The 24,903-nt window shown below is 33.8% G+C and overlaps 2 protein-coding genes and 3 long non-coding RNA genes across 8 annotated transcripts; 3 read left to right on the top strand and 2 right to left on the bottom strand.

Annotated features, from left to right (window-relative positions):
* Positions 1 to 10,282: 10,282 nt before the first annotated feature.
* LOC149987431 (uncharacterized) lies at positions 10,283 to 13,120 on the bottom strand. The gene is made up of 2 exons (XR_016498181.1): positions 11,994 to 13,120; positions 10,283 to 11,866 (listed from the first exon to the last, which is right to left on the bottom strand). It is a non-coding gene; the product is annotated as an uncharacterized LOC149987431 (long non-coding RNA).
* A 561-nt stretch (positions 13,121 to 13,681) lies between these two features.
* On the top strand, positions 13,682 to 14,509 carry LOC149987430 (uncharacterized). Its single transcript, XR_016498180.1, has 3 exons — positions 13,682 to 13,814; positions 14,091 to 14,216; positions 14,328 to 14,509. It is a non-coding gene; the product is annotated as an uncharacterized LOC149987430 (long non-coding RNA).
* A 114-nt stretch (positions 14,510 to 14,623) lies between these two features.
* Positions 14,624 to 16,522, top strand: LOC112294988 (high-affinity nitrate transporter-activating protein 2.1). 2 transcript variants are annotated; one of them, XM_024546032.3, is made up of 3 exons: positions 14,624 to 14,693; positions 15,218 to 15,377; positions 15,642 to 16,522. In XM_024546032.3, the coding sequence occupies exons 2-3, from the start codon at positions 15,227 to 15,229 to the stop codon at positions 16,109 to 16,111; spliced, it is 621 nt and encodes a 206-aa protein (XP_024401800.1). In that variant the 5' UTR covers positions 14,624 to 14,693; positions 15,218 to 15,226; the 3' UTR covers positions 16,112 to 16,522. The 2 variants fall into 2 exon arrangements, with proteins under 2 accessions (XP_024401800.1, XP_073396664.1); XM_073540563.2 differs by having other exon boundaries at positions 14,624 to 15,105.
* Positions 16,523 to 16,774: 252 nt separating this feature from the next.
* LOC149987429 (uncharacterized) lies at positions 16,775 to 20,201 on the bottom strand. The gene is made up of 2 exons (XR_016498182.1): positions 19,340 to 20,201; positions 16,775 to 17,710 (listed from the first exon to the last, which is right to left on the bottom strand). It is a non-coding gene; the product is annotated as an uncharacterized LOC149987429 (long non-coding RNA).
* A 192-nt stretch (positions 20,202 to 20,393) lies between these two features.
* Positions 20,394 to 24,125, top strand: LOC112295117 (uncharacterized). 3 transcript variants are annotated; one of them, XM_024546317.3, is made up of 7 exons: positions 20,394 to 20,726; positions 21,232 to 21,314; positions 21,424 to 21,636; positions 21,870 to 21,997; positions 22,545 to 22,672; positions 22,896 to 22,962; positions 23,228 to 24,125. In XM_024546317.3, exons 1-6 carry the CDS (start codon positions 20,534 to 20,536, stop codon positions 22,931 to 22,933), a joined length of 783 nt encoding a protein of 260 aa, XP_024402085.1. In that variant the 5' UTR covers positions 20,394 to 20,533; the 3' UTR covers positions 22,934 to 22,962; positions 23,228 to 24,125. The 3 variants fall into 3 exon arrangements, with proteins under 3 accessions (XP_024402085.1, XP_024402083.1, XP_024402084.1); XM_024546315.3 differs by having other exon boundaries at positions 23,345 to 23,982; XM_024546316.3 differs by having other exon boundaries at positions 23,201 to 23,338.
* The last annotated feature ends 778 nt before the right edge of the window (positions 24,126 to 24,903 follow it).

Here is a 24,903-nt window from a genome sequence, read left to right as displayed (position 1 = left end):
AAGTGAAGTAATCCACTTACTTTTAAAATAAGACAAAAACAATAAGTTAGCACTTTTATCAAACTGTGAAGGACATAAATCTTGAAGAAAGAAAATCCTCAATACACTTTTGTGTCATTAAAAAGAACTAAAAAGTTACTCAAAAATGATATAATATTGAACTAGAATGGCTATTGTCAAAAATAAGAAGACTAAAAAGTCTTAAAATAAGATTGAAGACTAAAAAGATATTAACAAGAATGAAGAAGGCTTTATTCTTGCCTCCATATATACTCTTAACTAAGAACTACATGGAAATGTCCTATAGGACCTCCAAAAAGTATTAACTTTGTAAAAAACATATCTTAACTTGCAAGACATGTTTTTTATATGTGCTCTATATAGTTAGCTTATTTTGTAAGCTACTAACACATGATTAACTTGTTGATTAAGTTTCTAACCTCTAAATCAATTATAAATACAAGTAAAATCAAAGCACCATCTATAGAGCTTCTAAAAAGCTTTTTTAAAAGGTATTATGAAATTAACCTATTTTTATCTATTTTTACCTATTTCTATCTAATTATATAAGTATTTATTAAAGTACATATGTATATCCATGACAATAGATGACTTTACCTTGAATTCTTTGCCTTGTCTCAAATTGACCACCCTAAAGTGGTCTCAAACTCTAGTGTGGTTCCAAATAACATCTTGAAGTCCATTAGGCATGACTTTCAATCAATGGAAATAAAGTCGTCTATTATTCATCTTATCTACCTACATAGGATGGCCTAAGAACCAAAATATTATACTTTTGATATCAAAGACCTTCTAAACTTCTTGCTAATAAATCTTATATTTTTTATCTTTAATTACAAAATTTTAAATATAAACTTAAAAAATTTAGATAAGTATTTTATTTTTATTAATTTTATTTTTATTTTTATTTTTTTAATTATTATCCAAAATTTCATAATATTTTGTATTATTTTTATATATTATATCACTTTTTAACAAAACATTTTTGTAACTTTGTAGAAAAAATCACAATAGATAGTGACAAATTGGATACAAAAGAAGTACATGAATTCTTCAATAAAATAAGAATTATACTTGCATTGACAATGGCTTATAATCTAGAAGCTAATGAGAGGAGTGACACAGGCATTTATCAATTTTTAAGGCATTAAGGCAAAGTGATAGATTAGCTTAGGTTGTTACCATTTGCAATAGATAAATAATACCACTTATAGTACAGTTACAGAGTACATGCCAATGGAATTAATGTATGAATAAATTTTAATAATATCAATTGAAGAAGTGATATTTATATTGACTATAAAACCTTGAAAGAATAGGCTTAATAGAGATGAATTATTGGCACTAAGAATTTGACAATTTGAGAGAAGATTCGAGGACATTGAGATAGCTAAGAAGAGGTTGAAGGAGGGAAGAGTGAAGAAAAAAGAGAGGTTCAATCATAAGCATCAATTATAACTTACAACTATTTAAAAAAAAGATTGGATGTTGATTTATAATAGTAGTTTATAAAACCAATATAGTTTCAAGGATAAGAATTTAATAAAGGAAAATAAATAAATGAGACTTTTTTCAAAAAAAGATCAAAAAATGGAAATAAATAAATACATACATTTAAAAGAAATTAGAATGGCTATTGTCAAAAGATAAAAAAATTAGAAATCCTTGAAACTAAACTAAAAGTAAGAAAGGAATTGATAAGAGTAAAGAATACTTTATTCTTACATTAATATATATTATCTAAATAGGAGCTATGTAGTAACATTCTATAGGACCTTTGATACATGTCAAAGTTGCAAGAAATCCAAAACTTAGATAAAAAGAAATATTTGCCATTCAATTTCAAAGTACTTATCTTGGAAATAGAGGACAACACTATTTTCCACTAATAGGTAGAAAATGACATGGAAGAAACCTTAGACTTGTTGCATTCTAGTACCTCAAAGCATCCAAATCCTTTACAATAAACTATCAACCAAAAAGACTTTCAAATTACTCAAACATGGATGCACAACAAACTTCCATCTCAATACCAAGAATTGTATAATATTACTTTTTTTTATCAATCATATGCTACATATGTAGAAAGTCAAATCACATTTTATGTAATTGCATACTAAATCAAAAAAAAAATTCAAGCATTATATATACAGAAGGTAATATTTACAATAAGCACAATGAAGAAACTTCTAAAACAAACCTTGTTAATTGTCAAAATTACAATTGATATGTTGATTCTAGAACAAGTAATAATTTCATTGGTGATATTTCTAATCTTTAACAAGTAGATAGATGCATCTATAATGGATTAGTGAAAATAACATATAATTTTTTTGATTAAATTAAAGCTACAAGATTCACAAATGTAGCTTCATCTTTAAGAATAATAAACTTGTAGACTATTTTATATGTGTTGGCCTTAATTCATAATTTAATATCAGTTGGATCCTTAATTGATAGTGGCAAAGTACTTGTATTTATAGACATATAATTTTTGGTATTAGATAATCCATCTAACAAGATAATACTAAAAATTAGAAATAAAAATCAACAAAATAGATTCTATCAATTTTATAATAAAATTTTAAGTTTAAAAGTCAATCTAACTATAATTGAATAAAATACAAAGTTATAGCAGAAAAAATACAAGTACTTATATTATGCTAGTTTATAATATCTTTTATGTATTAATTTGATAGAAGGCCTACTAATGATTCAATCCATTAAAAAAGCATGCAAGGAATGCTTAGAGTGACCTTAATATTAAAAATGATTTTCAAAGGCTTCAACTCACTGTGATATTAATATATTACAACTCATCCATTTTGATTTAGTTGGACCTATAAGAACACCTTCGTTAGAAAGATCAAAGTACTTTGTTGTATTTTCTAATAATCATACTCGCAAAAGTTTGATATATTTTACATACAACAAAGACAAAACTTTCAGTAAGTTTAGAATATTTAAATTACAAGTTGAAAACAAAATTGGAAAAAAGAATAGAATGCTTAGAATTGATATGAGAGGATAATATTTGATTTAAGAATCCAATGACTTCTTAATTATATGTATGATAGGAAGGTAGCTTATAATAGCTTATATCTTACAATAGAATAAAATCAATAAGAGAAGAAATAAAATAATAGTCAAGAGATCTTACTTAATATCAATATTTTATCAATTATCTCAATATCTTTAAAATGAAGCTATCTTTATGCAACCAACTATCTAATAAACCTAAGTCCTACTAAAGTCAATCAAAAAATGACTCCAGATCAATTGTATTATAAATTTAAATTCTAAGTAGGTCATATTTTGAATCTTTGGCTCAATAATATATATCCATATATCAAAAAAAGAATGGTCAAAATTTGAAAGTAAATCTATCAAATGTATAATTTTGGATTACAATAATAAAATAAAATAAAATATATAGAATATTTGATTCTATGTCACAAGATTTAAATTAGTTGAGATATTGTATTTGATAAAATATTTACAAGATTCAAAAATATATAAGAATACACAATACATACTATATAATCTAAGCTATTTCCAAAACTAAAAACCTTATCTAAAAATCTAATTAATGATGTTGATGATGTACTACTTGACTAAATAATGTTCCTTAAAAATTCTAGCTACAAAAATAATAATAACTTTCTTTAATCTTTTTTTTCAATTATAAGTTTTTTAACATCTATTGTCAAGGACATGAATTGAAAGAAGATGCAAAAACCTAAGAAAATTGTAGCAAAAGAAAAGTGAAAAAATAAAAATAAAGTAATATTTATATTAAAAAGAATTTAGAATGGCTATTTCCAAAAGACAAAAAACTAGAAACTCTTGAATCTAGATTAGAAGCAAAAAAAGAATTGATAAGAATAAAAAAAGGCTTCACTCTTGCCTCTATATATACTATCTACTTAGGATCTATATAGCGACATTCTATAGGACCTCCAAAAATATGTTGACTTTGCATGATATGTATCTTGACTTGCAAAGCAAGTTTTCTATATGGCTGCCAAATAGATAGCTTATTGACCAAGTTTCTAACCTATTAATCAATTACAAATATATGTAAAGTCAAAAAAATATCTAAAAAGCTTCTAGAAAGATTTTTTAGAAGGTATTATGAAATTAATGTACTTTTATTTAATTCTACTTAACTAGGCAATGATTATAGTAGGTATATATCTATGATAATACCTCCTCTTTTAGGGACGAATTCTACAAGGAGCAATAATTATATACTGAGGAAGTCTAAAATATGGCAAATTATGTTTGTCATGTATTCTGATCTTTGTTTCTTTCAAAGATAGTAAATCATCTCAACCATTTATAATATCCCATTCTTGGGTTGAAAGACTACCCTATGATTTGATCAATGTTAAAACCATTGTAATTTCTTTCAAACAAAATATTTGCAATACAATCAAGAATCATGTCTACTTCCAATAAAATCACTAAACATTGAGAGTCTTTTTCTAGGTCGTGATTCCAAATGCATTGTAACTTGCCATTTATTCAAAGAAGAATATGTCATTCTTGAAGGTCTTCATTCCTATTATGTTGTCTTGGAGGTTGTAATAATTGCAATATCTTGTCTAATAAGTCACTAAATGATGGCTCTTAAGTTGAGTTCACTAGTTATTGATTCTCTATTTTTTTGATGCCACAATTATATAGAAACTATAAACAAAGATAGAAGATAGAATGGAATATTTTTTAAATTGTGTGTCATTTATAACAAAGATTTTATATTTTTATCTTGGTTTTGATAGATATTATTGATGAAAAGCCTCCACCATCTTTGTTGCATTTGCAAGATTTTTTGTTGGCTCTTATGTGTATTTACTAATATCATATCCATATCGATAGATAAGATATTCTAATTTATTTTGGTGCCGCCTTGATTCTAGAACTACTTCTACTTCAAAAAATTTATTATTGTCCATTTCTATAGGAGGTAGAACTTGTCTTCTTCTTAATATATTCACAATCTTGTATGGTTCAAGAAGAGACACATGGAAGATAGGATAGATCTTCATTGACTCTGGTAGATATAATCAATAAAGAATTAGATTGATTTATCTACAAAATAGAAAAAGATCCAAGTGTGTAATAGTCCAACTTATCAAAAAGACGAGTATTCTTGATATTACAAAAAAATAACCATACCTTGTTACTTGCATTGAATTGTGGTTGTTTCTTTCGATAGGCATGTGCATTGATCTTTTGTCATTCTTGACCATCCTTACATTGCACCTTTATTATTGTATGTAGCTTAGACAAATAATTTACCAAATTTTTTGTCTTAAGATTATCAACTTTTGAAAATCAAAAGTATCAAGTTGTAGATAGTAATTATAATTGAAAAAATATCCTTAAATAATCCATGATATTAATAGATATTATCAAAAAAAAACTTGGCTATTTTTTTACTTGTGATAGAATTTCTACATGGTAAAAAATGTGCCATCTTTATAAAATGACCTATTATCACAAATATAGAATTGTACAAACTTAAGATTAGAAGATCCATAATAAAATCTATAGAAACAAAAGACCATGATTGTTCTAGAATAGGTAATGGTTGAAGAAGTCTATAAAGTCAATGATAGAGAATTTTTGATCTTGAACAAATATCACATGATTGAAAAAAATCTTTGACCACCTTTGAAATTTGTGGCTACCAAAAATCTTTAGATATCAGCTCTAAAGTCTTATTGTATCCAAAATGTCCAACTATTAGAAAATCGTGGCATGCTTGAAGAACACGTAAATGAGTTCTTTTTTTTAGAATATACAAGCATACTTTGAAATAGAATAGGTTGTAATTGAATTCAAATTTGAAAGCATCATAAGACTTAAAAGAAATATTCTTAATATAATGAACAAGAGGATGAAAAGATATACTTGATTGAATTTTTTTAACAAAAGTTGAATCAATAATCAATATTGATTTTATTACTTGAAAATGAAAATGATTAGGCTTCATTAGAATTATTATTTATCGATCAAAGGATGCATCTCTTTCTTTTGGTTCAAGCTAAGAACATCTAAAAAGGGTGTTTAATAAACCTTGTTGTTTTTTAGATTTATATGTCATCTTGAAATCAAAACTTGATAAAGACATGCTCCAACAAGCATAGTGACAATTCAAAACATGTACTGATATGAACTATTTAAGATTCTTGTGATTTGTATACATGGTGACTGGACTGGAAGTGCCCTCTAAATAATGATGCTATTCTTGAAAAGAATCTATAATTGCAAGAAGCTCTTTGTTATGGATCTTATAGTTAATCTTGACTATTGAAAGTTTTTTGGAATGAAAAGCTACTCGATAAAGTTTATCATATGTTCCCATTCATGATAATATAGCATCCAAAGCAAAGTTCAATGCATCTATTTCTATAAAGAATGCTTTGAAAAACTCAATATGATACAAAATTGGTACAGAAAAAAAGGCTATCTTTAAAGCTTCAAATACTACTTCTGCTTCTTAATTCCACTAAAGTTTGTCTTTACAAGTCAAATGTATAAGTACAGCTACAGCGCAAGAGAAGTCTTTAATAAAAATCTGATAGTATTTGGCAAATTCCAAAAAATATTGAACATCTCATATCGTTTTTGAAATCTCTCAATCCATAATAATTTGAACTTTCTTAGGATCTATCATAAGTCCATCATTTGAAATAATGTAATCTAAAAAGTCAACTTGAGTAGTATACAATACTTACTTTTCTATCTTGACATAGAGTCCAATATTTCTTAATTTTTGTAATAAATGATAAGTATGAAGATCATATTCTTTTGTATTCTTAGAATAGATTAAGATATTGTTTAGATAATAAATAACAAAATCGTCCAAAAACTCTCAAAAAATATCATTCATAAGATGTTAAAAAGTTGCAAGTGCATTTGTAAGTCCAAAAGGCATGACATTATATTCAAAATGTCTATACCTGGTTCAAAATGTAGTCTTCCATTTATCTTTTTTTTTAATGCACACTAGATTGTATGTTCCTCATAGATCTATTTTTATATAGATCTTAGTTTGATTCAACTGATCTAGAAGTCCATATATTAAAGATAGTGGATACCTATTCTTGATGGTAATCTTGTTGAGTCCTTGATAATCAACACACATCTGCAATGATCTATTTTTCTTTCTTTATAAATAAAATTGAGGCACTTTTTGGAGATTTGAAATAGCATATGATGTTCTTCACTAGATTCTCTTCAATATATTTCTTTAGTTTAGCTAACTCATTTTGTGATAAATTATAAATTTTTTCAAACAACAGTTGAATTATTTCTTAAAGGTCAATTGAATAATCATAGGGATGATGTTCTCAAAGAATATCTATTTTTTTTTATTCAAATACATCTTAAAATTCTTGATATTGGCTTGGAATGCCACTTGAAGTTTTTGTACCATTAAAAATGAGTATGGTATAAATAACACAAGGTGATCTTTTTTTATAGCATACAAGAAAGCTCTTGCACCTACAAATATAGATTTAATTATACTAGACTTGTAATTTCTTACTTCATTAATTACATGCTTAGTTATGCTTTTAAAAAAATTAAGAGTACAAGAAATTCAATCTACTTGAGGATTGTATTTTTCTAACTAGGATATGCCTAAAATAATTAGATTAGAGGGAGATTCAATGATATTAAATACAACAAATCTACTATGGTAATTTTTTATTACTTCTATAGGAAGGATTTTGTGAGTAACATCTCCAGAAGACAACGGACGACCATCTATAGCTTCTACATGAACAAGTTTAGTTTTCTTCACTAAAGATATGCTAAGTCTTTTAGCAAATTCTTCATCTATAAAATATGTTGATGCTCTTAAATCTAAAAGACAAAGACTTTATAATATTTAGGTCCTAAAATAATATTTGATATAAAATAAAAAAAAAAAGGTTCTAAGGAGAGAATAGGACCTACATTAGGTATTGTATAAGGTTCCAATTGCATGGTCCCTATTATAGCTAGACAAACTTGTTTTCTAATATATTATCTTTTTGATATTTTTACTTTTTATTTTATAATTTTGTTGCATCTTTGAATAATATTGAGTAATGTACTTAGATTCTCAACAATATAAGCACAATCCTTCTTGACAATGATGAATCTTTTCTTACTCAGTAAGAGGTTTAAAATGTATTACATTAATTTGCATATCCTCTACTTTTGAATGTATGTGTTGATGAAGCATTGATATTACTATTGAATTATAGTAATATTGAGGGTCACTTATCCAACTCTTAAATCAAAATCTAAAAAGTTGATTATCATACTTTACAGCAAAGTCAATCACTTGATTCAATGTTAGAGAATTAGATAAGTTAAGCATCAATTTTTTTATATCATATTGTAAACTATAAAAAAATTGACCAATAAGTGCAATATCATCCCATTTGATATCAATTATAAGTTTTCAAAATTGTAAAGCATATAATATTATAAATTCATTGCTTTGTTGCAAAATATGGATCTTGTTGCTTGCAACACAAGTTGTATCATGTTTTCCATACATGGATTGAAACTCCACCAAAAAAGCCTCCAAATTATCCAATATTAAATCTTGTTGTTTAAGAAAAGATGAAAACCATGATAATATTGAATCTGAAAGAAGTATACTAATAAATTTAACTTGTGATCTTAGAGTTGGATAGCTTTGGAGTTGAAATTCAATCACAAGTTATATTTAATTGATAAACCCTCAAAATTTAGATCTTGTACTATCAAACTTCTTAAGTAGGATAACTTTTGGTTCTCTAATACTAAAAGGATGTTCCACTCTAGGAAAAGGGATGTGATTTGGTATAGATGTTGAAGTGGCTCCAATTATATCCATATCTTTATTTCTTGCTATTTTTGTTGCTTCAAGTGGTGATAAATTGAATTAATATATTACAAGCATCAACTCTCTAAATTACTCTTGTATATGTATCATTGCACTTTTTATTTCAAGAAGCTCTGCCATGATGACACTTAAAAAAAAAATGTCTAATATCCTTTAAGACAAGGAGAAGGGAGGACTTGAGAACAAAGAAGATACTAAGAACAATATTAGTTTAGAAGAGGGTAATCCGCAACTTCTAATACGCTTATATCTTATCAAGATAAAAAAATAATCCACTCTTAATCAAGAAAAAATAAAGCTATAATATTATAAGTATACTCTTGTTAATCTATCAAGGACATAAACTAAAAGAAGATGCATAAATTTAAGAAATCTATTTAAAAAGAAAAGTCACAAAATACAAATAAAGTAGTATGTATATTAAAAAAAAAAACTAGAATGGCTATTGCTAAAAGATAAGGAAATTAGAAACTCTTGAATCTAGATTAGAAGTAAGAAAGGAATTGGAAAGAGTAAAATAAGCATCATTCTTGCCTCTATATATACAATCTACTTAGGATCTATGTATCAACATTCTATAGGACCTCCAAAAACGTGTTTACTTTGCATGACATGTCTCTTGACTAGCAAGGCAAGTTTTCTATATGGCCACCATATAATTAGCTTGTTCCACAAGCTATCAATACATGTGGCATATGGATAGTTTGTTGACTAAGTTTCTAACCTACTAATCAATTACAAATATATATAAAGTCAAAACAATGTTTAGAGAGCTTTTAGGAAGTTTCTTTAAAAGGTATTATGAAATTAATGTACTTTTACCTAATTCTACCTATCTAGGTAAGAATTACAATACGTATATATTTGTGATATCTTTTGCTTTAAAAGACACATCCAACCACACATTTCAATTAAATGCTATACTTATAAATCAAAAAAGATATTCTATTTAAAATTTTAAAAAATCCAATATCAAATACAAAGATAAATTAATTGTAGCATAGAGCATGTTATAAAATCTAGGACCTATAATGAAGCAATTTAATATAAAAATTGATAAAAAGAAATTCAATAAGAAATTAAATCAACTCAAAAAAAAATAAGGCATGGAGATTAATCAACTTATTAGAAAGAAAGCACCTCATATCTATAGAGTGGATCTTTAAATTCAAGCTACGTTTAAATGAAAACATAGAAAAGTTGAAGGCTTGTATTTTTACCTAAAGATATGACTAAAAAGAAGATATTGACTTCTTCAAAATAAATAAATAAATAAATAAATAATATAATTATATTATAACCATGGCAGCAAGAAAACAATAGAAATTACAACATTTGGATGTCAAAATAATATTTCTAAATGGAAAGTTGGAAGAAGAAGTCTATATAATCTTATTTCCAAGATTTAAAGAACCAAGATGTTACAACAAAGTGCATAAATTTAAAAGAGCATTTTATAGCTGAAAGCAAATTCTTCAAGCTTGGTACAATAGAATTGACATGTACCTACAAAATTAACAATTCTTAAAGAACAATGAAGATCCAAACATATATTTCATAATATAAAATGATAAATATACTATCATATTAATTTATGTTAATAACATTATAGTAACAAGAAACAATACAAAATGCATTCAACAACTTACAAAAAAATTGATGACCACATTTGAGATAACTAATTTTAGTGATGCAAAATTGTACCTCAAAGTTGAGCTATATCAACTCCCAACTAAAATTAGTTGAGCTATATCAAACTCAAGATGGCATTTACTTTCACAAGTGGAGGTACATACAAACACTCCTATACCGAATTGTAAGGCTTCCTCATTGCCCATGAATTCCAAAAATCAACATAATATAATAAAAAACTAACACTTCTGAAGTTGATCCTAAATTCTATCAAAGTTTAGTTGGAGGACTATTATATGCTAGCATCAACCCCTATGATATTCTATTTGCAGTCGAGAATGTATCACGATACATGACAAGACCTCAACTTGCACATCTCATTTTTGCCAAAAAAATCTTGAGATTCTTAAGAGTACCATGGACTACGGAATTTTCTACCCTACTGATGACAAAATAGGGTTGCACACATTCGTTGACTCGGACAAGGCAGGGGACATTGACTCACGAAGATCCACGTTAGGGGTCCTGTACAAGTTTTGATCCTTGCCAATTTCTTGGTCAAGCAAACTCCAATCAAATACTACGCTCTTCTACACAAAAGCACAATATTGTGTTTTATCAAAAGCTCTTAGCAACATTACATATTTTTGAAGATTGCTGAAAGAACTGAAAATGGATGACAAAGGACCAACGCCACTGCTGTGTGACAACATGAGCAGCATATGACTTGTTAGAAATCCAGTTATGCATCAACGGACAAAACACATAGAGTTGAACCATCACTATCTTTGCAACAAGCAACAAGACGGCACTATCAATGTAAGTTATGTACCCACATACAATCAACACACAGATTTGTTCACAAAAGCATTGGGACCAGCCAATTTTATTTACAAAGAAAATGCTGGATTGAAGAAAATCCTAGCCTAGTTATACAAATCCGAAACTAGAATGCAAATTGAACTTAGCTTTTTTGTTGCACAATTTTTTTGCTTCTCCACGCTCATTGAATTTCTTATATTCTGCACCCCGGTAACGCTAAACTTGAACTCTGCATTCTGACCATGACGTGAACACCCCTGTAGAGTACCCTTTACGAACTGTGTAATACCTGACTAGAGACCTCTCTGAAACTAACCCTGAAATCCCCTATGATCCATTAGAACGAGAACCTACCACCCTAACTGTATTACTCACACCTCCTCTCACAAAGCACTCATGCGACAGCACCAATCCTACCCAACACAAAGTTGATGCATAAATTAACTTGCACAATCGACGGCAAACGGCCATCGCCAACTACACCGCAAGCGCGAGGAGCTGAACAAAAGACAATACAACAAACCAACATCGAATTAGCGCACAAGAATTGCTCTTATATTTTTTGCGCCATCAAAAAGTGACAAAGCGAAACGCAGGTTGAGGAGAAATGTTGATGACATACAACCTGCGCCGCTGTCGTCGACTGATATCCAGTCCAACTCCTCGTTATCATATGGTCCACGTCACGTCATAGGCCAATAGTTACCATGTGCTCGGAGTTACTGCGACCATTAACTTAGCCTGTATATAACACTTGTACAAAAATAAACTTCTAACTTGAGTTGTATCCGCTGCACAAACTACACACAAGACAAACCACCCAGTCCATCTCCATCTACCTCTGCAAGTGCTGCTTTATGAAGCGACGCGACCCTGCAGCCTGAACACGGTGACCCTCGTCCTCGAGGCTTGGATGAGCACAGATCTGGCAGCTACTGGAGCTGCAAATCTTGCATCGAGGTCGTCATCGTGTGCCGACTAGTCGCAGTAACACTAAATCTGGTCTAGCGAGTAAAGGATCACGCCGTTTCGTCCCCCGGAGATCGCTGTCAGTCACGATCTGGGAAGAAAGACTTCCGTGTCTAGACAGTCGGCGTTGCAGTGGCCCTGGTCGTCGAGAGGAGACGACCCCAGTCTCTGGCCCCGGCACCCACCAGGCGAGCTTGGTGCAGGGAACCCAATCTCTACATCGCCTTCACTTGCTCCTGTTTGTGTAGAATCCAAAGATCGCTGCAGAATAAAACAGAGTGGAGAAAACAAACCTTGATCTCGATGCGGTGTTTGGCCGGCGTGCATTTTCATGTGACTAATTTTGCAAATGTCCCCCATTACACAGTCTTTGCTGCATCGATGTCCAAGATGGTGAGATTCTTGCTGCTTTCAAGGGCACATTCTGTTGAATCTCAACTGAGCTTGTATTTGGATTTGCATCCACTAACCACAAAAATAAATGGCGACTTATTTGTCTCATTCTTGTATTGTATTATCCCAGATCTTTTTTGTTGCCCATATTGTGCAATATTCGCAGCTAACAATTTGCTTTAAATTATGAATTGATGCGGTTCAAAATTGTTCCCTTTGGAAAATGTAGCAAAGAATGGTGGTAATTCTTTAGTACAGAAAGTATTGGTATGCATGGCTATACAGAGTGTTTTACACATGTTTTTATAATAGGTTACAAATGAAGCATATGTCTTTACTTCTTCAGTATATATATATATATATATATATGGGTGCATTGCACATTTTATAAAGACATTCTTAGAGAGGTGCGCCGACCACTAAAGGGGCAACTACTAAGGCCAAACATAAGGGCATTAACTACGAGAGGTGCCAAATATTAACCAATTTACTCATGTGAAGTGTGTTTTTTTGGTTACCTACAATAAAAATTCATGCGTGGTGCTGACTAATTCAATCATGTTTGAAAATAATTAATGCAAGAATAAATGGCACTAATTATTCTTGAAACCAGTCAATAAATCGTTGATCAATATGACGTTTGCTTTTGAAAAGCTCAAAATCATTAAAAGTTGGCACTATGTTTATCGGCATAAAATAAAATCTCTAAGCATTTGACTTGTAATTTTTTTAATTTTATTTTCAAAAATAAAACTTTCAAAATTTACTGGCGACTGTAACAATTATGAAATCGGAGAAAGGAAGGGGTCAGGAGTAGCAGCAATGTTTCAAAACACATTGGTCAGTTGGACAAGTAAGGATTACTCTTTGTTTTATAGTTTTAGAATGGCACATCCAGGCATGAGAATTTCCAGGCTGTGAGGCCCACTTCACATGAAGCAATCTGCGGTGCCAATGTCCAGTGTGTTGCGATCAAAGCAGAACTTGTGGCCACACAGAGCTCCACCAACTCCAACACCCGTTGAACGAAGACGGAAAGTATCTTTGTAGCGTATCTTTGTCGTGTGCCTCAGTTTCTGAAGAGGTAGTCGACGATGGGTCCTTTACCTTTGCATCATATTAGGGCAACTTCTATTAGTTCAGACCTCAGTTGTGGTCGAAACCCACGAGAAGTTAAGCAGTCTTGGCAGATACCAGCATTTCAGGAAACTCTGCACGGTGGGGATTAGAAGTAACGATTCTCAACTTCTCATTTGCTTGGGAGTCTAATTTTGGTCTGCTTCCAGCAATTCGACCTATGGCTTTGGATATCCCACTGCTTGGAACTGCTTGTTGATCCCAAGTGTCCTCATTCATCCAGGAGAGGATGGTGTTGTCACGTTGACTGAAGCCCTGGATCCGGGGACCTGAAAATGGTGCATGCGGAGAATGGTCCACGGTTAGACATAAAGATACAAGCGCCAGGGAATTTGCATGGGACACAGAGGTATCTAACTTTAACCATCGATGTTGCCAAACAGCAATTAATCAGAAACGAGCACCAGTAACAGAAAAGTGTATTTTATATGGAGTGCCCTAACTTCGTGACGGGATGCAGCGCGTCGCCCTCGTGGATTTTCCAGAAAGTGCTCACCACTTCCGCACCAGCGTCTCCAGGACCTGCTGCTGACATGGAGGGCAGTGATCGAGTGGATTCCATGGTGGGGGCAACGCTCCCTTAACAGCGGCGAACGGTGGGATCCACGTTCAACAAACTCACGATTCGCCGCCTCCACTCAATAGCCGCACCCGAGCCTCTTGTCTCCGCTTGCCTCCACCCGGGACTCTAGATGTAAAGCGGAGTCCTCTAATAAGTAACCCCCCCGTCTCCCGCGTTCAGTATCTGTCTCGATCTCCTTGCAATACTTGAAACCTTGCATCTGGCTGTTAGACTGCATTCATTTTGGAGCGCCAACGCCGTGCGGTAAGAGTTCAGCTTTACATTACATATCAGTACTGTTTGTCTCGCAATTTGGAAGATGCGCAGGATGTAATGACATCCTGGGGCCCAGAATTTGCACACCTGCTGTCACAGATATTCATAATTCAAACGGAATGGGAAGTCAGAAGTTTGAATTATGAGTGATGTTCCGCTGGAAATTGTTGATTGAGCCTTGGACAGTTGGTTACCAGTCTCTGTGGTCAAATGTAGGCCTGCCGTCATACTGGTCACCTTCAAAGAGTCCGCATCTAGTTATTGTGGGGAGCAATGTAGGGAGAGGTCGTTGTGTTTAAGCAACTGCAGAGTGGTTTAGCAATATCAGTTGTTTGTGTTCGGTTATGAGTAGATAGGTGATAAAGGTGGTAGCGTGGTAGGAGCCAAATCGCGTTTCCTGGTAGATATGCTCCCCTTTTGTCTTTTGGTATTCAGAGATTGAACGTGCTCCCGATCAATCAAAACAGGTTTGGCTTCCCTTTTTAGCTAAATCGAGCCATGTCCTTGTGCAGAACCAAACAATGGCCTCCTCTCGCATGCTTTACCTGATCCTCGTGGCCACTGTCGCGACCTTGGGAGTCGCAAGCTGTGTCGAAGGACAGGTTCTATTCAGCACACTGCCTAAGTCGTTGGTGGTGACTGCTGCTCTTCCCGATGGCAAACCCATAGGAGGTAAACGCGATCATCTCACTCCGCACTTTATCAGTTCTGCTGAGCTGCAATCCCAAGCTGCTGAGCCTCTGCCTAAATCGTATGTCTCGGTGTTTGTACTTCTGAAATGGACGATCATTTCGTATTGGTAGTGCAGAGATTAAACCTACTAGGTAATGTTCATTGTGCCCACTTCTCATTTTCTATGGTTTTGCATTCCCAATGCTCGGAATGGGGGCTCTGCCTGCGTGATAGTTTCTCAACTAAATGTTTCATGATTGGCAGAGGTGAAGACTGGGGAGGACTCAATTTTGGTGAAATGGACAGTGAACTCAACCGCATCAGTTGATGCCGTCAAGCTCAAGACCAAGCTATGCTTTGCTTCTGAAAGTCAGGTTCTGCGAGGATGGCGGGCCACTAACGACGACTTGAAGAAGGACAAGACCTGCTTATATGACATCGCCACACAGGATTTCTCGAGAACTGGAGGAGAAACTACCTACAAACTTTCCAAGTCTATCCCCGGTGCCAAATACTTCGTTCGCGCATACGCAATCAACGCTGAAGGCAAACAGGTTGCCACCGGCCAAACCAGCCCTAACAAGGTCGCCAACACCTTCACAGTCATCCCGATCAGCGGTCGCAGTACCAGTATTGATATCGCCGTTGGAGTGCTTTCCATTTTCTCAGTTTCGGCACTCTTCGGGTTCTTCATCTTCGAGAGCATTTACTTGAAGAGGAAAAAGGCCGTGTAGTTATATACGTGATTTTCCTATACACATCGTAGAGTGAAAGCGGCATGGAACTTACAGAGAGGACAGACACAGTAAGATGAACTTGCCACTCAAATTATGTTTGGCTATTTGTTATAGGTTTGCTCTGTAAGTCATTCCATTGCGGTAGACAAAAAAAAGAAAAAAAGAAGTAAAGGGATTCATCACTAAAGAGTTGTAAACGAATTCAACTCTTTCACAGGGGTGGCTGAATTTTGCTGAAAACTGGTGTACAGATGGAGTCAAGGTAGAGTTAGACCATATTAAGAAATTCATTATTTGTACCAATTAGAGTAATGTGGAAATATAGAAGACTTCTGAATGGGCACGCATGCTCTTACGATTTGTAAGTGACCATCTTACTCATGAAATATTGATAATTTGAGGGCAAAATACTGACGTTCCATTGTCTTCGCTCGTTGAGCAGAATGAAATACCTCTCATGGAACAGTACACTTCTGGTACCACAACGATTCCTTATGTGCAGTGTATCTCGAAGAATAACGTGACCGGATCCGTTGCGATTGTTCTGACTACTCTCAGCGTGACTTCATCAGCTAGAGCAATCGAACAAGTCGAGGTTGGGTTGTGATCATTAACCAACTATGCCGGATGCTTCGATTTGTGGGTCATCAGATAGCTCCATGCTGAATTAGCAGCGAATGCTTTAGTTTCACATTAACAAAATCCACTTGATTATTTATTGTGCGGGAGCTTCTCCCTGTTGCAATCAATTACTTCACCTCCGTGTGTACAATTTGCTGTAAAAACCCTAGCATTGAGATCAAGTGCTAGTGGAGGAACAGGCTCATTCAGACAGCTGCTGCGCCCGGGAACTCCGCGAGTGTGTCTTCTCCTATGGTTTCAAAAAGCACCTTCGTAACAAAATCTCACAATCTGCTGAAGCAGAGAAATGCAAAAATCCAGTGCATTACGTTCAACAGCATCACTCCTAGCATCGGTAGTCTTCGATCCAGATCATGCATCAGGTATGGACTGGAATACCTACGTTGTATGAAAGTTTCGTAGAGCTTCACCACCGACAACACCATAACCCACCAATGAAGGTTACTAAAACCTGGTCAAGGATGTGAGTTCGAGACAAATAACTATCGTTAGACTCATAGCTCATTAGACAGCACGGATGAACTGTTTGATTCAAGATTATAACAGTACTGCATATTTTAGCCATCAAAATAGAATCCATTTGGATTCAGAAGACTACTTTGTGATAAGATCTTGGTGTCCAGATCTTTTCACAGCAAACCATTGAGAATGAAAGCCAATACCAAGCAAGACAGAAGAGCCCCCTGGAGATGCTCATGCTACTGCAAATCGTCAAACTGCTTGCCAGAGCTTCGACAGGAAACCAGTTCACCGTGAGGACCATGTAGGTTATCAGATCAAACCACAGAAGCGATTCTTCCTGATTCTTATGAGCAACGTTTGTGTCGATTGCTGTTACCAGTGACACTGAAACCTCGTGCGAGTTTTGGAAATGAAGGCGATTTTGTGACCTGCACCCATGAAAGCTCGGCTTGCGCATCCAGACGGCAGAATGCTCCTCGAAACTTCCAGAACCTAGATTAGAGTGAAAAACGTGCACAACACGAAAACGAATAATGGATTAGTGACAGGGTCTTCGTAAAATTGATGATGATGAAGAAGACAAAGAGTAGAAATATTGTCTTCTTAAAACTATCTGTCTTTTTATCAGTAAAGGCTCATGTTAACATGGCTTCAATGAAAGGAAAGTAGTGTGAGAGGGAAATTTAGTATTGAGACTCTAATGGTAGTGAATATTTCAAGTTGAGTTCTATTGATTGTCATACTTTCAAACTAATGGTATGTGTGTGTGTGTATATATATATATATATATATATATATACTAGGAAACCTATTTAGCAAGCTAAATGATTGTATAATGATTGCAATAACCTTAAATCACTGATATTTATATCTAATAGAGATGTTTTTGCAATGAAAATGTATGATAAAAAAAAGTTATCAAAAAGTATCACAATCTTTAAAAGTTTTACAATATTTTTTTGGTTGTCAATAAAGGTTTTATTATAATTTAAAATGATTGATAAAAACATACAAACAAATCAAATTTATTGTATCAATTTATTAATATTTTTACATGAATTTATTTTGAAAAAAAAATTGTTGGAAAAATCCAAATTCATCCATAATATATATATATATATATATATATATATATATAGATAGATAGATAGAAGTTGTGTTAAATAAAAAGAGCATGATAGATAAAATTATACAAGTTTCTGAATTGTATATGTGTGTTGGAAATTGATTAAAAAATATTTGTTATTCATCTCTAAATATATATATATATACAAAGTAGATAATTTTAGAGTTTTAAAAACTTGCTTTAGTATTTTGCAATTCTTATTTGTAGCATGTGTACCATCAACTCCTAACCAATTTAAACTCTAATAGATCTTAAGTTTATATATATATATATATATATATATATATTGTAGAATACATTTTATCAATCCAATGATCTTTTTTATCCCAATAGGTTAAACCAAGTATAAAAGTGCTCTAGATGGGGACTGCAAATAAGGACGGAAGACAGTAGATAAGGAGATGGGAGACAAGAGACAAAGGGGTACAAGAATGGGAGACAGTTCAAGGTGAGGTAGAACAAATTTTAAACAATTTAAATCTGTAATTATGAACAGTTCTAACAACCTTAGAAAATTGTTTATTTTGTAGACAGATAGACAAACTGATGCCATTTTTTTATATAGGTAGATAAGTGCGTATATATATATATATATATATATTTATAATTCTTAATAATAAGAATTAACATAATGTATTTTAATAATATGTTTTTAAAATATTAGGTGATATTTTTGCAAGCTTTTGTAAAATTTTTATTTTATAAAAAAGAATTTTAAAAATAATATTTAATTAAAAATACTTATGAAAAAATAAAATTGTGAAAACACCTTAATTTAAAAAATAGTTTATCTACATCAGAATTAAAATTATATAATTCAACTCCTACTCTTTCTGCATATTAAACCAATAATCTTTTAATATAAAAATTAAATTACAATTTTTTAATATTTTATATAATATAATGTTTTTAATAAGTTATAAAAACTTATATTAATACAATTTTATTTATATAACAGCCAAGAACCAATATTTGCATTGGAGTTGGTCGTATACAGGGGAGTATGCCGGCTCGAGGAGCTCGTCGCCAATGGAGATACGAGACCTGAACCCAGAACGGTACACGCTCAGCTGTTAGGATTGCAGCGCGCTGGGAAGGGCTCGATCAACACCAGCTCGATCCTGGTTGCAGCGACTGAGGAGCTCGTTGTTGGCCTCACAATCCAGGAGTAAGCCAAGTATCTTTGTTGCTCAGGCCCCAGATGCTTACTTCGGAGACATTTCATAGCGGCGAAGGAAACAAGTAAGCCTTGTGATATGGTGGCAGGTGGTTTGCAGCCCAGTTGTTGCGAACCCACATGCCTTCTCAGATCAAGACCACTTCATATCCGAAGAAATCTCCGTTTCCGAACTTCTGCCATCATGGATTCAAGCTTCTGTCTGTTACAATGCGGGATCTCTTGCTTCCACCGAAGTCTTGACCCTTAAGCTTGACTGGACAGACCCACGAACTTCATGCCATTCTGTGTAGTGTGTCCCTGATTAGAATCTTTACATGGGTAGGGGGACCTTCAACTACAGTCATGAATTGCACATATCATGCTCGGACATTTATGAAAGTGGTGGAGGCTCTGACAGGTTAGATCGTTGGTGACGAATCCTTCGCATGAGTCCTTCAGAGCGCTAAAATCTTTTGATTCCGCTCCATCAGGAATATTGATTTTCCGCAGCTGGTTTGCTTCTGCGTCGCTCTGCAATTCAATCTTCACGACGATGAAACTCTTCGGAGAGTCTCGTATCTCCGACCCTCAGTATGAATCGTGTTCTGGTATTGGGAGGAGCGGCTAATTCACATCTCCATTGGTGGGTAGGCCGATGAAGATGCACACATTGCTGCGCATAAGGCAGGAATGCTAGTATAATTATTTACTCGTCGTGCATGGGTCTCATCCGAAGGTAAGTGACACCAGCTAAACGGTCCACGTGTTACTTGCCCCTTGGTGACACACTCATAGTGTTGAGGGTGTTAAAGGAAACGACCCAAGTTGACCTAAATTCTGTCTGCTTGAATCTCGTGAGCTTGCTTGGATCTCCTTCGTTTCCTCGGTTCTTCTTCAAGGTGTAGGAGTTGTGTGGCTGGTCACTGTTGGACTCTTTCTCTCTCTCTTTCTCTCTCTCTCTCTCTCTATCTCTGTTGCAAACCCACACCTACGGCTGTCCGGGGACCTCCGAAGCCTGCCAAGAGAAGCCATGGAAAAGCAAACAGCAGAAGCAATTGCGAAGAAGGGTCTCGCCTTCATCAAGAGTGCTGCGAAGACTGGAGCGGCGGCCTTCTCGCAAGGCGTTGCTACCGTGAGGAAGGGCTACGCGACAAAGCATGAGGCCGACGTGCTCTCTGACCTGAAATCACAGGGTCTGCACCCTGCCGAGCATCTTCATGCAGGTTTTATTAATTTCAACCTAAGGTTTATGATTATTACAAATATTATTTTTAAGAAGATTCTTTCACTGCTTAGCAGTATGTTTTCTACTTTCAGCATACATGTTTTAATGCTTTGTCACATTATGCCTTTTTTTTAATTCCAAGCGAAACTGTTGTTTAGAGCATCCTTTGACGCGTCACAGTTATGAATGTTACATCACTGTATCAGTTTAATTCTAAGGGAACACATGATAATGCATGTTGACACGCACACTTATTCCATCGGCACTCAACTACAAAGCCGTAGTATTATGTTTAAAAGTATTGAAAGGTGGCGATGTTCATGGAGAATTCTATTAACGGCTTGATGGAATACACGCTAGATGAAATGACGGACTTTCAGTGTCGATTTTACTTGCTATTTGTGATAGAAGAGACTGATTATGTAAGAGACCACTTGAATTTCTGGACATTATCTGTTGTTCCAATTACACTTCTTTTGTGATGTCATGTCCCAACGTTTCAGCATTGCGGAAGCTCAATTACTTATATCTGTCGGGTTATAAACATGAGTTGCAAGCCGTCGCCCAGCAAGCTGCAAAGAGACTGGTTTGTTCGTTTGCTTTAGCCTTTTGTTCTTAGAAATTCACTGGAGAATCAGATGCATTCAGTTAAAATTCACCCTGCACCACAAATCGTACTAACAGTGAAAGTGCAGACCGATCCGGAGCGCAGCACTGTCCCGCTGGATTCCCTGCTGTGTATGAGCTCAGCAATATGCGAGGAATCGCTCAAACATGGCGATTTTAACCAGGGAAAGTTATTTCAAGGCTTTCAAGACTTCTTGAACAAAGCAAAGATGGGCAGTAACCACTTTGATCGTGACAAATTAAGCCATGATTTATACTACTCCACCCTATATATTGTAGAGGTTGGCACCCTAATTGCTTGATATTTGCTTGAAGGTCGTTTTTACCATCTCCAAAATGTCTCATTCACAACCCCCGTGATTGTCATTCTTTGAAATCTGAAATTGTTCAGAGAGGGACGAGCAGTATAAATGTGACTTTGTAAATAATTTTCTTGTTAATGTGCTGATATATCTTGACAGGAGTGTCTTGATTGACCACTTAACTGTGAACTTGAAGTGTGCTCTACTCGTAGGAGTATGAAGGCGCTTTGCCTGAGATGGACAAAATTTGCCGGGAAGTAATTTCACATGTCATTACAACAGCTCCCACTCCGGACGTTACATCCTTGCCTGTATCAAAAGACCCCACCGATTCCCCACAGTAAGGAACTCCAGCTTCACCTGCCAAAGGCTCCAATCGCTGGATCTGTGCTGATTCTACCCACAACACAACCACGTTCATGAACTGGCGGGTCATGAGGGTTTCAATTGCTTCGAGGAGGATGTGCCTTATTTACTACTGCATCATCATGGCATTCAATTAGTTTTGCACACCTAGCCATTCTAACACATGATGCCGAATGGTGAGGATATTTGATGAGCATTTGAGTAGACTTCTGCATGTTAGATAGGTAAGTATATTCCGGCCATCATCCAAGTTGGTGTTTTACAAGTAGAAACTTCCATGCCTTTGTTACGTCATTTTCGTGCTAAATAGCTTCTTTAACTCCTGAATTGTACAGTACTTGTATGTACGCAATCCTCTCAAGCATTACTGCACTGCATGATTCTCAATTTCACTTGTAACGTGGCAAGTTGAATGAAGAGGCCATTACTTCAGAGTGGCAGCCTTGTGATGCACGAGACAGTTGCAGGTAAATTTCACAAGTATTGACAGTGGTGTCGGTGTGTTGCTTGTGCACATGTAGATATAATGCTGCAAAATCGTGTTTCTATTATTTTATGGCATTAAATAGAGCAGCTCAAGAGCTGGACGATAAGAGAATGAAAGCTCTTCGTGAAGCAGAGGCTCTGGTTCAAAGAGAGCAGGAAAAGTGTAAGCACCATATAATTATTTTTCTTTCCGTGCAAGAATATACGGAACGCATGCGTAAGGAAAGGTTCAATTTGAACAGAGGGGTTAGTATCCCTTATTCCTGTCTACGATATCAGCATTCTCAAACAGATCATAATTCTTGCTCCGTTGTAATCTTCGAGAGGTTGATGCGTAGTCCTTCAAAGAAAGCTGATGATATGCCATGTGGATTGTGATTTTCCAGTTACACAATCGTCGCAGAGGCCTTCCCCACAAGCGTAACCACATAGCAGAAACTTGATTTGTTTGTGGTAAGTCTCTTGACCAACACTATATTCGTACCAGGTTCTGTTCCGTCACACTTATGAAATACACGATACAACCTAAGACTGAAAGTTGTGTACGTGGAGACCTGAGTTATTTATTGGTTACTTGTCAGATCTGCAGAGACACACACACACACACACATATATATATATATATATATATATATACTTGTGCAACAATCTGAGAACATTATCTTAGTTTGCGGTGTTCGAATTCGTATAGGGTTTGTAACAGGTCATTCCTTTGCAGCATGAAACATGATTCAGTTCTTTCTCCAATCACTTCTGAAAGAGATGAAAGAACTCCTGGACACCATGCAGAAATTTCAATGTGTAACTGAAAATGATGTGAGAGGATTATCTGCAGATCCAAACTCGCAAACCTCAGATATACTTTCCATAGATTGAGACGAAACGGCTTGTCAAAGAACAGGAACCAGAAGTGGAGAAATTTGAGATGAGATAGTGCAACAGAAATTGTTGGAAGCAGGAGAGATGACTTGGTGAATCGAACTTGTGGGTGCACCTCTAATTTGACCAAGGGTGTTGAAATCACTCTACTGGGATGTCCATCGAGGTGTGAATTCTTCAACAAGAGTATTTATGTTGTCTCCCAACTTTGGAGGACATGAATGCAGAGCTGCAAAAGAGGCACAAAAATGCACTTGGCTTTATGAAACAATATATATACCAACTCAAGGTGCTGTGGGCATGTCAAGATATTGCAATATTACTGCTGATATCTTCACTTTACATGAATGAGAGGTGCACTGGACTAAGCTCATTGTCCGTCCTCATTTTGTTGTTGGATATCTATAACACAATGCAGGGGTTACATAAAGATAGATCGGTACATAGATAGAAATGTATTGACTCTATATTACATTTCTAAACAATTCTCTTTTGTAGAATAAAATTACAATATTTTAATTAACAAAATGATGCCATGTATGTAATATTCATCCAGAACTTTATTTCTTAGTTCATCAGGCCAGTCCTCCAAAATACTTGCCTGGTTTTAAATGGGTTAGAGCTCCGAATTCATGGTTGCTCTAGAATCCCAAGACAACATGAGGGGGCACTGCTGTATGTAACGTTTCATAAAGTTACTGCACTTTTTTAAATAATTAGAATCTGATGTTTGCAAATGTCCATGTAAAATTATTTCAACTTTTATTTGAAGTTTAATGCACATAATCTTTGTGAATGGTTGGGTGTGCATCAAAACATGTCCATATCTAGTGAGACTGAATGATGACAATAATGGAATTAAATGGATGGTCATTATATTGTGTGAAAGGATTGATTGAAAAGTAAATGAATATTGTGTAGACTGAATATAAATCAGAGAGAATCATCCATTATTTTCAATTTTGATTAAAATTCTTGTTTAATACATTATTTTAGGTTCCATCAAATTAAATTAAATTTTAAAAAATTAGATTTAACACAAATCTAAATGATTTTGTTGTTGAATTATTGTAAAATTAAAACCTCAATTTTACAAAAGTTTCAAGTTATGTTTATTATTGCTTAAGATAAATAAACTAAAATGTAAATTTTTCACATTTGATATTATTATTCATTGCTGGATTAAAATAAAAAGTTTTTATTCTGTTATAAGACATCTATAAGTTCTAAAAAATATCATTTTATAAACTTTTAATCTTATTATGTAAGAAATGCATTCTTAATATTATCCATCAAATTCTTAAATAAATTCTAATTATCCTACTAATAAAAACTACTAAATCTGTAAAACAATAAAATTTAAATTATTATGTATATATATATACATAATAATTTAAATTTTATTTTATATATATATATATATATATATCATAAAAAAATAATTTCATAGATGATTTTGTAATTTAATTATAATAAAAATCATTTCTACAAATTTTATATGTACTTTGTTAAAAA

The sequence above is a fragment of the Physcomitrium patens genome, chromosome 18 (assembly GCF_059467195.1).
Source record: "Physcomitrium patens ecotype Gransden chromosome 18, ASM5946719v1, whole genome shotgun sequence".
NCBI classification, from domain to species: domain Eukaryota; kingdom Viridiplantae; phylum Streptophyta; class Bryopsida; order Funariales; family Funariaceae; genus Physcomitrium; species Physcomitrium patens.
Note: the sequence above shows the minus strand (reverse complement) of the source record. Positions and strands in the feature narration are given on the sequence as shown.

What these genes read in the sequence shown, in the direction of transcription:
- LOC112294988 (XM_024546032.3), top strand. Translation starts at nt 15,227, where the DNA reads ATGGCCTCCTCTCGCATGCTTTACCTGATCCTCGTGGCCACTGTCGCG. An exon ending in CGATGGCAAACCCATAGGAG is followed by an intron (nt 15,378 to 15,641) that starts GTAAACGCGATC and finishes CATGATTGGCAG; the next exon opens with AGGTGAAGACTGGGGAGGAC.
- LOC112295117 (XM_024546317.3), top strand. Translation starts at nt 20,534, where the DNA reads ATGGAAAAGCAAACAGCAGAAGCAATTGCGAAGAAGGGTCTCGCCTTC. An exon ending in TGCCGAGCATCTTCATGCAG is followed by an intron (nt 20,727 to 21,231) that starts GTTTTATTAATT and finishes CCAACGTTTCAG; the next exon opens with CATTGCGGAAGCTCAATTAC. An exon ending in CCACCCTATATATTGTAGAG is followed by an intron (nt 21,637 to 21,869) that starts GTTGGCACCCTA and finishes CTCTACTCGTAG; the next exon opens with GAGTATGAAGGCGCTTTGCC.